The 14,020-nt window shown below is 36.1% G+C and overlaps 1 protein-coding gene across 1 annotated transcript in view; it reads right to left on the reverse strand.

Moving 5' to 3' along the window:
• Positions 1-680: 680 nt before the first annotated feature.
• The window catches only part of LOC142350580 (WD repeat-containing protein WRAP73-like), a 36,451-nt gene continuing 23,111 nt past the window's right edge, over positions 681-14,020 (reverse strand). The window contains exons 10-11 of the mRNA XM_075402443.1: positions 2,503-2,647; positions 681-1,462 (exon numbers count right to left, since the gene is read on the reverse strand). Coding sequence (XP_075258558.1) covers positions 1,217-1,462; positions 2,503-2,647 — 391 coding nt within the window. The 3' untranslated portion in view covers positions 681-1,216. The remainder of the gene's footprint in view (positions 1,463-2,502; positions 2,648-14,020) is intronic.

The raw sequence follows: 14,020 nt of genomic DNA on the forward strand, positions 1-14,020 counted from the left end.
CACTACATAGCCCAATTAAATGAGCGAAAGAATTTAATATCTATTCAGTTGAAACAGTGAGTGAAGAAATGTAAGATTAGTAACTAAGACCTCCCTCTTCAGAGAACAAAGAGGACTGGTTTTCAATGAAACTAAGCAATAAGAAAATAAAAATCCAGCACAGACAAACAAAATTCAAGCAAAGACAAGCAAAATTTTTTGAAATCAGCTGGAGATCAAGTCAAAAACTATTAGATGCCCAATGAGCGCTTCAAACAGATGCACTTACGCATAGTAAGAACACATGTTAGATTTTAATGCCATTCATGAGAAAAACAGTGAACACAAAAGTCAAAGTGCCGCACTTGAAAAATACTCCCATAAACCGAAAATCTGTTTAAACACAAATTTGTCACTGTGATTTAGTAGATTTTTGGCAAAAAATCAGGCCCTAAAACTGCTCTCTTTTGGCTTCTTTTGCCACTCCAGAGAGACTAAAATGATTACTCTAATTTGACTTACTTGACATTGACAAGAAAATCGATAAAAATGTCACAAGTTCTTTAAAAAAAACAGCGTATCAATACAATCCAAATTGTTTGAACTGTTGAAAAAAGCAAGAGAGTGACAATAACAGCTGCGCTTATCTATCGCAGCTATTGAAAAACAAACATTAACCTTTCTGTAACATCGAAAAAGTCTGTCGATTAAAATCTATTTACAATGTACAGACTCAATTTATTACAGATCAACACAAAACAAGTATTAGTAAACAAGTTTCAAAATTGTAACTCAGAATTATTATGACACAACTGATAATTCAAAATTAACAAGATTTTTGTCAATTGCCAAGAGCTGTCAACGCAAACAAACAACAACAAACATAAAATTGAAAATTGCTGAAAATTTCATGAGTACATCGGATTGTTTGTTTTCATACCACTGTATTCAAAATCTATGACGCTATGGTCTGCCTTTGTTAATAAGTACCTGTAGCCTACTTATAGGGCCTAGCCATTAAAACCAGTATATTCGATTGCAATATTACTTTTTACTTAAACGTGGTAAAACTTGCCACGATCATGACATGACACTTTCAATGCAAACATGAAGATTGGTGCAGACTTGTAAGATCTTGGCATGGGTATCAAGAAACAATTAGGAAATGAGAAATTAGGTATTATGATATAGTTCCCCATCATAGTGATAAACATCATAGACCCTTGCTGCAAAGATATCAGTGGGCTGCAACTTCCTGATTTTTCAACCCCACTTTTGCACCTAATTCGTTCTTTTCTTCTTTATTTGTTGAAGACTTGGTTTTGTGTTCAACGTCAAGATAGCACATGAAGAAGGCGTGTTTGGCTACAATTGCAAACATGTTGCCATTCGGGTGCCATTTAATGTCGATTCCATTGGGAATAGTTCGTCCACTTTCCACGATTCTGACAGCGACACAACCACTGGGAGACCACATGAAAACCTGAAGCATGAGAGCAATTCATCAATGACAAAAGTCCAAAAAAACTACTATAACATAACCGACTAACGTCGGGGCGAAATTGTAGCTATGGTTTAAGGAGGGTAGCTTGAACTTGATTGAGGGGACGCGGTGGTGGGTGGGGGGGGGGGGGGGGGGTTGCATGCTCTTGGTCTCGTGCAAGAGCCCTGGTGTCAGTGCACTAAGTCTCTCGGTCAACTAACATTTTGTTCTACCGTTTCAAGTATTGAATTTCATTTTTCACCTCCGGGTGCTACCTGTTTATCCCGTTTGTCAAACGGGTCAGACCAAAAGAAAGAACACAGGACTAATACATTTGATATAGACTTCGGTTGGGAGCAATTAATTACATTAAAAAATCTATAAATAGCAGCATATTGGAAAGCCTCATAGCGCACATTTAAGTTACATTAACTAACAATATTAATTGAGTCACGTTAGGTTTATTAAAGCTGATTTTGTTTCTTGTGTGAGAAGATTTAACTACAGCGCATGGATTCACTTAGATGAAACGAACAAAAAATGCAGGATCACCTCAAAATCCCAAATTTTTTTGGAAAATTTTAGTTCGATAAAGTCATTTAAAACGATAGTTTAATTTGAAATTGCTTTTTTTGGGAAGTATGTAGCATAATTTAACCTGCAATCTTTGGTCAGCTAGACTACCCAATTAAAAATCACAAACGGAAATCAGCGACAAAAGTTTGCGAAAGAAAACAACCTGAAATATAACAGAGCTCTAAAAACATTTAATCAATGGAGAATAAAAGTGAAACATCACATTTATCAAAACTTTCACTTTTTTCGAATGAACTCAGAAACTTTCAATTTCGTTGAATATTACCCCAATTTTTTCGCAAAAACCATAATTTTCTTTCTGAAACCTCAAGTCTCATCAAAAACAAAATTTTCTGAAACCTCAGGTCTCATCAAAATACCCTCTGCTGAAATTATCAGGGAAGGGGTAGTAAATTATCTGAAGTTGTTCTTAATTTTGCTCTTAAGAATAAAGGGAAGCGTACCTTAGGTGTTCCAGTGAGAATTGCGAGTCTGCAGTGAATTGGATCCCATTGAGCAGCAGTTACAGGTTCATTGTGTTGCAACACGCTGTCAAGTGAGAGAGTTCTCATGTTCCACACATACACTGTACAAGGCTGGTTGTCATTTCTGTTGGCAAAAACAGAAACTTCGCAATGCAGACTGTTAGGTAATCATTTAATATAGAAAGTGTTATTGACGCCGCTCAAAAATTATCTAATAAAATTCAGCGAAAAATTAATACGGCTTGTTAAAATTCACTACACATACCTTTTTTTATCACGGATCGTTATTACACACATGAATTTCTTTGACCTTCAACTAATTCAAATTAAACTTTAGTTTTAAAGCGCAAAAGTCAAAATTTGAGTGAGGTAAGACATACAATCAAAATCAAATAACTCAAATCACCTAAAAATTTTTGCAAAAGAGAATGAGAAATGACGTCACGCGCGCAAACGCGGAGAGGAAGAATTTATTCAAAAATTTTAATTTTTCAGCTTTGCTGTCTGAAAAAATGTAAAACGAAAAGAGGGGTGCGAGACGGTGAAACAAAAAAAAATATAGCAGGACAAGTCCAGGCAGAATTCAAGGAATTTTTTTCTATCCAAAAAACTAGACCTAGAACGGACAACAAATGAATTGGGAAAACAACTTAGAAAAAAACGATCAAAAAATTAAATTAGCAAAACTGGGAACTGAAATTGCCGCATGTGAAAAAAAAACGAGAAAGCGAATTATTGTTTGAACAACGTTTTTCAAGTCGCAAAACCACTTGCTTTTTCGCTTTACTTACTGTTTCATTCTATCCAATCGCCTCCAACTAGAACAAAAACTAACCCCTTCAAATAATGGTACCTACTTAAACCACTCAAGTAGTAAGATAATAGGGTACTAAGATAGGGGGGGTTATCCTTCGAATTAATACGTGTGATAATAGGGGGTTATCTTTGGCGGCGCTACATGTAAGACATTTGACTACGGCCGTGCATGGGTGATACATGTAAAATAGCTTTCTTCTGGATACATGTAGGTGGAAATGTGCATTTATGTGGCTAGAGTCATTTTTGAGTGAGCGTTTATAAAATCATATGGCTACCATTGCTACAGTTGATTTGAAGAGTATTCACGAAACTTACAAGAAAATCGAAAAAGAATATTCACAATACGGTGAACGATTTTTATACTTTTTAGCTACTTGTCTGCATTTGGATCCTGAGATTGATTTAGATATAGCTTTGAAACTACGACCTTATGGTGGTTTGATTGGTATCGACAATTCAGCCCTCGACAAATATTTTAAATCATTCAAAATTTTGAGACTTCATGCGATACTTCACGACGCTTCCGGTTTTGTATATGAATATAGTGAAAAGGGTCCAGGCTATTCTTACGTATTACCTTGTTCAGTGACAAATGAGTACCTTGGTCATGTGACTGGAATTGCTTTTTGTTTATACGTAAAATCCTTCAAAAATAGTTGATTCAATTTGATGGAATGTTGAAATCCGGAGCGGTTGTTCTTGATTTTGAAGGCTTTCGAAGTAAAAAATCTGGGTTTATAAAAGAACTTGCGGTATCTACCAAAAATTACAACGATATATTTTCGTTTTTACCTCCAAACTCATTTAACATACATTCTTCGAGTGAGCAAAGATCTTTCCTGTGGGTATCTAAGTTCCTTCATGGTCTCTCGTGGGAGACCGGAGATTATTCTTATCATTATTTGCAACAGATTTTTCAAAGTATAGTTCTTCGATTTCCCTATTCTGATTTTTACGCAAAAAGATTAGAAAAAACGGAAACTTTACGGCAGCTGTTACATAGGAACGTTATCAAATTGGAAACTTTGTTCTGCCCAAAAATTGAACACTTGAAATTATATCGGGAGACACTTGTTTGTCAAATTACATGCATTGAGGTGCCCAAAACGACAGAGAACCAAGCATTGTGCAAATAAGAAGGCAAAACTCTTTTACCAGTGGCCGACGAATGAATCGTCGGTTCCAGAAACCAGCTCCGTCTCTACTGCAAGTGAATTTGTCTCCAAATTTGACAGTTTACAGTTGCATAACACCTGAAAATCAGTTAACGGTTACTCTTATCAAGGAAGAAAAAATTGACACACGAGGCCAAACAGTTTTGAGAAAACAGCAGATTGTGTGTGCTGGTGCTGAAATAGAAGCTTTCAAAAAGCATCTTTCACTACTGGAGTAATTTCAATTGTACCATGTCTTTACAAGAGAAAATGAAAAGGTTGAAACTAACCCCTTTACCTACGCCCAAGCGTGAAGTACCAGTTCTGATGTCTCTGGACGATGAGACTTTTCCCGATGACATCAAGCAGCTGATTAAAGAGAACAATGTAGAGTCTATTGTTTTCAGAGATAAACAAGATTCGATGAATGCAAACTATACAATCACTTACAAACAAAGAGACGAAGACTCTGGATATGTTTATGAATTTTTTATTGTTAAATAATTATGTAAAAATTCTTTGAAAGCAATTCATTTTTTGAATATTTCAAAATGAGTAAAAACGAAGTTCAATTAGACTCGGGCGGAGGCATTACTGACTTGGTTTTTGACGCCGAGCACTAAGAAAGACGATCTTGGAGGTTTTGCAATTCGAGATTGCCTCGATCAGAGGTTGTATACTTCACACAAATCATTATAATAATTTTCCTTATAACTGTATCTCTCGCCAAGTTGGTTTTTTTTCAGTCTTGACTGTGAAGAATCCACATTTTGGTTTTCACTTCTCTCTTGTACAGTTGGATACGCTCTTCCAAATCCAAAGTTATGAATAAAATTATTTCTACCACTGACCGGTTGTTCATGGCTGTTTGCGGGCCATCTTGTTGCGGGAAAACTGAGCTCATTTTCAAAATGTTATTAGTTGGCACATTTTTTCCAGAGTTTCAAACAATTTATTATTTTTATCAGCATGATCAGCCAAAATTCCAATCGTTAGAGAAGAAACTGAACATACATTTTAAAAAATTCTCCAAGTTTGAGTTCATTTCAGAGTTAGAGAACTGCCTTCTTGTGTTCGATGATTCATGTGAAGAAATTTTTAATGACAAAGAAATTTCCAAATTAGCAACCGCAGGGCGACAGAAACATCAGTGTAATTTATGCTACACACAATTTGTTCCAGCAAAGCAGATGATCCAGAACAAATGATCTAAACACAACACATATATTGTTTAAATCACCACGTGACACACAACAGATTAGTTTTATTGATCGGCAGTTGAATAATGCACAATTTCTAAAAGAAAGCTATGAGCTCGCCACCAAAGAACCGTTTGGTCATTTATTAATTGATTTGGATCCCAAAACATCAGACGTCTTGCGCTACTGTTCAAATTTTGTTCCTCCAGGACCATCAATTTTTTATCTGCCATCAACTAAAGCTGTTATCACAAGTCTGAGCGATGAGAGAGAAAGAAGTTTGCATGCTGGGGCGGCTGCTAGAGATATCGGATACAAAACTAAAAGTGAAGATCGAGAGAGCTCCAAATCATTTCATTAAATTCCCAGTCGACGAGAGCTCTTCTCTAGTAGAGAACAACCCAATGGCTCAAAACCAACCCAAAAAAGATATAAAGAAGAAACGGACCAAACGACAGACAAAGAAGAGACCAGTCAGAAGATGTGGTCTTTCTTTTCCTGAAGTAAAAAAATTGGATCTGTTTTATTTAAAAGGACCAGCTTCGTATGGAAGCATAAAGCGACTGCAGACTCAAAGCAAGCTCCCTATAGGTAAAGTCCAGTCCTATTTGGAGACAAAGCCGTCTTTCACAAAGTACCGTTCAATTCGATTATAATTTCCCAGGCTTAAAGTTTTTGTAAAAGACATCAACGAAATTTGGTCTCTGGATTTGGCACACGTTGATAAACTGGCAAAGTATAACCGCAATATAAAGTATCTTCTAGTAGCGGTTGATTGTTTGTCAAGATATTTACGAGTGGAACCATTGAAAACAAAGTATGCAACAGAAGCAGCTAAAGCATTCAAAAAGATTATCAAAAACAAACAGCCCTAAAAAGTATGGGTTGACGATGGTACAGAAATTCTTGGAGCATTCGAACAATTGTGTACCAAACGTGGAATTCATTTATATAGTACTTACAGCGAAAAAATTCAGCTTTTGCAGAGAGGAACATTAGATCTCTCAAAACGATAATTCATCGGTATCTTGAAGAAAAGTGGACCTATAGCTACATTAGACCAATTTGTGAAAACAATCAATTCAAGAGTCAATCGAGTAACTAAAATTGCTCCTAACAAAGTTACAAAAAAAGATGTGCCACGACTAGTGTCATTGGCAGCACAAACAAGCTCAACTCAGAAGCCCAAGTTTTTCATTGGAGACTTTGTGAGAGTAGTTAAAAAACATAAAGCATTCAGGAAAAGTTACAAGCAATCGTTCACAGACGAAGTCTTTGAAATAACGGGAATACCAACATTAAGCCCACCAACATACTCCTTAGTCGACGCAGACAAAGAACCAATTCAAGGAAAATTTTACCAACCAGAATTACAACTTGTCAGGCTCCCTGTCGTTAAAAATGTCGAACAACCGGTTTGAATACGAGTTTACAGTTCACGTTGTTACATCTGCTTCAATGGAAATATTTGATTCAAACACACTTGCATCATTTCGGAATTTTTTTAATGACGAAATTCAACTTGCAGGTGATTGGAGAGTGGCGCTAAGTGAAATCATATTCCCAACAAAAATAGAAAACATACTAAACGGAAATCTAATTGTGTACAACTTAAAAGACTATGAAGATTCCCAAAAGATGTCTTCGGGAGCCAATGTTATTTCTAGACCTTACAGTGGACAACAATTTAGTTTTATGCCAGGAACCTTTGATACAGTGGCACAACTTCTTGCTACAATTAAGCGCACAATTGGATTGCCCCAATTTTCATTCAGGGAGTTGAAGAGCTCTGGAAAATATTAAATTTTATTTGGCAAGTATGAGGGAATTGCATTTCCCAGCGAGGAAATTCCGAGCATTATTGGATTTAAGGGTATTCCTGACGGCAATGGAATACATATTGGGTACAAAATGATTCCTAATGCGAACAGATTTATGAAAGGTGATGATACAAAAGCTTATTATGGGGAGTTCCCAGCTGACCTTTGTGCTGGAAAGCATCTAATTTTCATCTACACCAACATAATTTAATATCAATACGTCGGTGACACTAAGGCTCCCCTTTTGCGAGTCATTGATTCAAAACAACGTCTGAAAAACGGCAGTCCACGTCGGAGGAAGTCAATACGAGTCAAGCCGCCACAAAAAGCAATCAACAAACGCAAAAAAAACCATTTCAACGCACAGAACTCCAAAAAGAAGTCGGTCAGATTTTTTTGCCAGAGTGAACGATGATCGCTAATTTATTACCATCAGAAGCAACTCACAGTTCTTTGGATTTATTCGAAAAAAATTCTCTCTTAGTAACATTTGATGGTAGCTTTTGTCAAAAGTTGGCCCAGTCTACAGTCCAAATGGACCCATGTTAGAATTTGAAGTCCCCGGTGACCGAAATAATTTTAATGACTTACAGAAAATTTTCTTGGAAGTGAAATGTAAAATTGTCCAGTCATCAGAAGCTGATTTGAGATATGACGCAGGAGCAGCAACAGATGTTACAAAGACAGATGCTCCCTATTTTTGCAATAATGTGTTACATTCACTCTTCTCTGACTATACAGTGTCTGCTAATGGACTAAAAATTTCAAATGCTAACGGAAACTATGCTCATAAAAGTTTTATTGAAACAGAATTTTCACATAACAAAGATGCAAAAAACACCTGGTTGGCATGTCAGGGCTACTCCTACGAAGAAAATCCAGGAGCGCTGTCAACTGTGGAAGTGAACAGAAGGAAAGCCTTTGAGGCAATCAGCTGAGTGCACATTCTACGGTAAAGTTGCAGTGGACTTTTTCACCTGTGACAGACATTTGCTAAGTGGTGTGAGACTTCGCATTACATTTAGACGGTCAATAGATGATTTTGTTATAATCTCTGACGATGCAGCCAAGCACTACAAAGTAAAAATTGTCGAAACTAATTTGTATGTGCGCAAGATGACATTGAACGATGATGTTGAATCGGCTATCGAAAAAACTTTATTAACAAGTCCAGCTTCGTATCCCTACCTGGAGACTCTAACAAAAACATTTCTGGCGTCAAATGATCTCCACAGTTGGAAACAAGAAGATATTTTTGCCAGAGAACCGATTCGTAGACTAGCAATTTGTCTGAACACTAACGAAGCGTTTCTTGGTAACAACAGACAAAATCCATTTAATTTCCGCAAATTCGACCTTGAGCAGATCTATATTTATCGAAACGGTTTACCTGTGGCAGACAGTCCGATATCAACAAGTGATGACAAACGTCTTTACTTGAATACAATATCGGATTTAGCTTACATCGACAATGGTCATGGAATAAGTTTGACATATTACCCAAACCATTTCATAATGGTTTTTGATTTGACCAGCACCCAACAAGCTTCCCACAATTTTATTCATCCTGAGCTAACAAATTCGTCAATTTCTATTGAGTTGAAATTTTCTGCGGCCTTACCGAACAATATAGTTGTTGGCGAAAAAGCTAGCACAATTTTTGTTGATAGTGCAAGAAGAGTATCAAAGAATCATATTCTGACAAATTAATGATGGATGAAGATGATATTAATGATTTAATCCAAGGCTGCAAAACTCTTAAATATAAATTCCATGGTGTGTTTGCGGCCAACAACTTTCCGGAAAAAAAGAACAGAAACAGCTTCCTTATTGTTAATGCAGTAACTGCTGAAAATATTGGCACACACTGGTTACTGTTATGCAGAAAAAACAATCAACTTTGCTTTGCCGATCCCCTTGGTCAGCCCATTTCATCGTACAAACATCTATATCAAAGAATCATCTCTGTTGCCAACAATCACAACATCTATCAACTCTTGGAGAATCAACCAATTCAAAGTGCAAACTCTAAATTTCGTGGACTTTTTTGTATCTATATTGCTCATTTTGTTTTCAATGCTCACAAAAACTTGTAAATATTAACGATAATGAACTGATTCGTTTTGCTTTTCATATGATGTTCTAACCTTACTAACTTGAAAAATTTTTTTTTCTTCAAAACTTTACTTTTTCTTCATACACAAAGCGAACACTCAATAAATCAGAATCAATATTCAATTTTCCATATCCACTCATAAAAATATCCATAATTTGACAAAAAGCACCAGAATAAGGACCAAACAAAATTGTTTCAACTCTTCGTAAAGTTTCACTATTAACAAAATCAGTTTGAGTTTGTTTTGATGGAGGCCGGACATTGAGCAACTACTGGCATCTTGGCACTCTGTTTGGTATTGACATTTGTTTGTTTTGTAGAGTTGCTTTTCGATAAATTGTTGTTGTTAGCAAAAGCTGGCAGTCGTTTGCGCACTGACTGTGCATCGATTTTTTCCTCGGAACTGTTGAATTCGATTGCTAATATAAGCTTTGAAAACACATCTCCATTAGTCTCCAAATTTGGTGCATTCCAAAACAAGAATTTGAAAGCTGTATAAACGCAAGGCACAGCAAAGCTCTGATATCGTTTCAATGTTTCGTTTTCAAAAGTAGTTGTATCAATCAGAACGTGATAATGGCTATTTACTAAATTGCAAAATTCGGAATCAAAATGTGCACACACTGCATAAAAATTTGCAATAAAAAAGCTAGGCCACAATGAGAAAATGTTTAAAGTAATTTGGAGAACGCTCAAACATCGCTTCCACCATCGTTGTTGACAAGTTCTTTTTGAATTTTTGGTTTCTTCGCTATTGGTGGTTTTGCTGCAGACTGCTGATCAGCCACTGAGTTCTGTATTTTGCTAGCTGAGCTGACCAAATTTTCGAACTCTCCAAGATTTGACGAAATTCTCTGTTCAAACTCGTAATCGTCTGTTGCTTTTTTGAACAATTTCAGAAATACATATGTCCCTGTCCTTTCATAGGTTTTCAGCGTTGCCCTGATTAAGCGCTTATTAGTTTTGGAAATATCGAAGTAACAATCTCCAAACTCTGTGTCTTTAGTGGACGCGAAAGGCATAGTGTGCAGCTTGTTTTATTACCTTCAAGTGTTATAATGTGTAAAATTCCAATACAATGGGGGCGGCAAGTTGGGTTTAAACAAGTGTCGTCAAACTGCCTAATTAAATCCAAATGATTTGTGAATACAGACTCAAGTACGCCTATGGCGTACTTGAGTCTGTCTGTTGATCACATATTGCATAATTAACTTCAGCTGTGACCTTAGATAAGACAAAAAACATATGTGACCCTAGGTGTGTACTTGACGTCATTGGGGAGTGCAGTGTACACTGTTTATTGAAATTATATGCAGACTATATGTTTTAGAAAACAGATGTGACCTTAGGTGTGTATTTGGACCAGCAGTGCAAATGTTTATTGGAATTATATGCGGACCATATGTTTATAACTTGGAACAGATGTGACCCTGGGTGTGTGATATAATTAGAAGCACATGTGAACCTACAGCAGTAAGGAAATTCTGATAAGAATATTGTGTACAATGAAATGCTAATAATAAAATACGTTATAGATAAGAAGTTTGCATTTACACACTATAAAGTGTATCAACCCGTGTATAATAACACAATTTAGAGCATATAACAGAGCATAAACACTACCAAAATTACAACCTTACGTGCCCCCAGATATAAATTCTTGAATTACACGTTGTGCAATACATTTTTAAAAAAAGTTATTCATTTTCTTTAAACCTTGCGTTCAGTGCACTTTGCTTTCCTTCAAGAGTTCGCTACCAGACAAACACTTACCAACCGTCAAATTGGTTTTAATTTCTTTCTCAAAATTTGTACAAAAAATTATGTCCGTTCAAATACTTGCTGAATCTGTAATTTCGTTGGAGCGAACATTGGTTTATCAGACAGTGTTCGAAAATTTTGTTGCGCTGATTCAACAGAAGAGACAAAATGATGTTTGGCAAACTTACCAGCACTGTTTGCTACCTAAGCTTTTCATTAACGCAATTGCTTCTTTACCAGAGAAAACAGAACCAGCAGAATGCAGTCTCATTACAACAGGGGGATATTTACCTCCAAAAACTTTGCCAACATTTCAACATCTTGGCATGGAGTCATTACCTGACGACGTTAAACGAATTTTGTTTCGTTACGATTGCGACTGTGTGCCTCTGTTTGAAAACCAGCTAGGGGCTTATCAAGCTTGCGAAAATTTAGCTGACATGTGGAGCATAAAGTCATCACCTTGCTCCCCAGAAAATCAATCGCAATTGGATTCAGCCAGCTTGCCAGTAACACCAGCAGTTGATCCGAGTCCCAGCTTGACACCGACATCTAGTCCATCTCTCTTTGCGGGAATTCAATAGAACAATTCTACGGCTCTGTTCAATGACAACCAGTTTGATACAGCGTTACTGTCAGCTACACAATTTCAAACACCAGAACCAGCAGATGTTTTTGGTGTCACAGACATGCCAAAGATTTGCAATGCACCAAAGAATTCTATGCACCAAAGAAGGCTACCTGAGAATTCTTTAATGGACTTAATTGACTAACTTGAAAATAAAACTTGATGAATCACCACAAAACTCTTTTATATAGTGAGATGCTAACTTGATTTTGTTTCAATATTGTGTGATTTCAACTTCTTGAAAGCTGAATTGATCTTTTTATATCTGTTTTTACAGTTTTAAATCTGCTGAGCCAAAGAAATAAAAACTTTGCTACTGATCAAGTTCGAACATGTTCAAAAAAAAAATTTTCATTATGACGTAAGCATACAAATTAGTTTCATAACAAAGACTCAACTACCACAACTACTATGACGTGGCGTGATTTTTCAATATTATATCCAGAAATACTCTTCTCAATCCACCAAATTTTTGCTAACATTATACAAAAAATTTAGAGATATAACCAAATGTGAGAGTATGCGGTATTGACGCTAATGACATGCTAACTCCATGCCACAGCTGTAGCATGGATTGAATTCCAAATTCATTTCATAAGTTGTAGAAATGTTCAAAAAATGAGAAATATTCAAAGAAAATTTTCGACAAAAGTCTTTTCAAACGTCAAATTTTGACACTTAATTCAGTAGATGCGCTCTTTCGCGTACACTAGAATCACCTCCCATTTGTTACTTGTGGATCAATTGAAATAAAAAGAGCATGTTTGTTAAAAAAAAACTCATTAAAAAATTTTTTTTTGACACATGACCTCTGACCTTTGACCCCAAAAAGAGGGTTCAAAAAAAACTTGGGATAAACTGATTGTTCAGTAAGCCTCAGCATACTCTAAAGTACAAAACATCTCATCACACTCGTCAAATTTTACCCACTCGTTATGGAGATAATTAGCCCCTAATTAGCGACTAATTAAGGGTTAATTAACCTAATTACTAATTTCTGAAAAAAATTCAAATTTTTGCAACGGTTTTGTAATCACTGCTTGATGCCAGACATTATTGATCATAAGCACCATCATCAAAAAATGGCTCCTTCACCGATTTTCAAAACATCTGGCAATTAGTGTCACATTAACATCTGGCATTAATTAGCATATGAAACACCCTAAGGCAAAATGTTAGATCGGTTTTCTTTACATTATTGGCCTTATTGGGTCCTCAGTGCAAATTTATCTCATAACAGCTGTCATCAAAAAAAGCCTCAGAAAAAAGACACATGTTTATGTCATGTAACTGTCGCGTAATTGCTAATTAATGACTTGATTGACAGAAAAACAAACTTTTTTCTGTTTATTTTTGAGCAATTTTTTTAAATGGGTCCTATGTTTTTTGGCACGGGGAGCATTTTTGCTCATCACACTTAACAACGTAGGGCAACTCTAACCACCCGTATCTGAAAATGCATAAAATAGCGCTTTTTATTACAATTTTGAAAATTATCATGTTTTTCCAGCTTCTCAAAAAACGTTTTTTGAAAAAACGATGACCAACAATACTTGGCGTTACTTTCTTTTTTTTTGTTGTTAGGGTTCCTTATGGTGGTATATTTTGGCAAACGATTGCTGAGAGTTGAAAACACATCTTTTTTTCTCCTATAACTAACAAAATTTCGAATTAAAGGTACCCGCCAAAACCGACCAATCAGATTGCAGCATTTTGAAATTTTGAATTTCGCGCTCAAAAATTACGTTCGTGCTTCAGTTTGGTGACCTTACTCATTTCCGAGTTATTTACTTGTTATCAAAGTTCTGCTAGAATTTGAAATTCGTCAAAACTATTAGAAATGGTCTATTCATGCAACTTCTGTTCCGCTATGTTTAGCACTCGTGGAAACCGCTCAAGACATCAACATAAATTTCATCCAGACAATGTTGGGCTTCCTGTGTACAACTGCTCCTTATGTGCGTTCAATTCACGGAAACTGTCTGAACTGGAGCAGCATA

Source organism: Convolutriloba macropyga, chromosome 12 (assembly GCF_964194025.1).
Source record: "Convolutriloba macropyga chromosome 12, txConMacr16.3, whole genome shotgun sequence".
Taxonomy (NCBI): Eukaryota; Metazoa; Xenacoelomorpha; order Acoela; family Convolutidae; genus Convolutriloba; species Convolutriloba macropyga.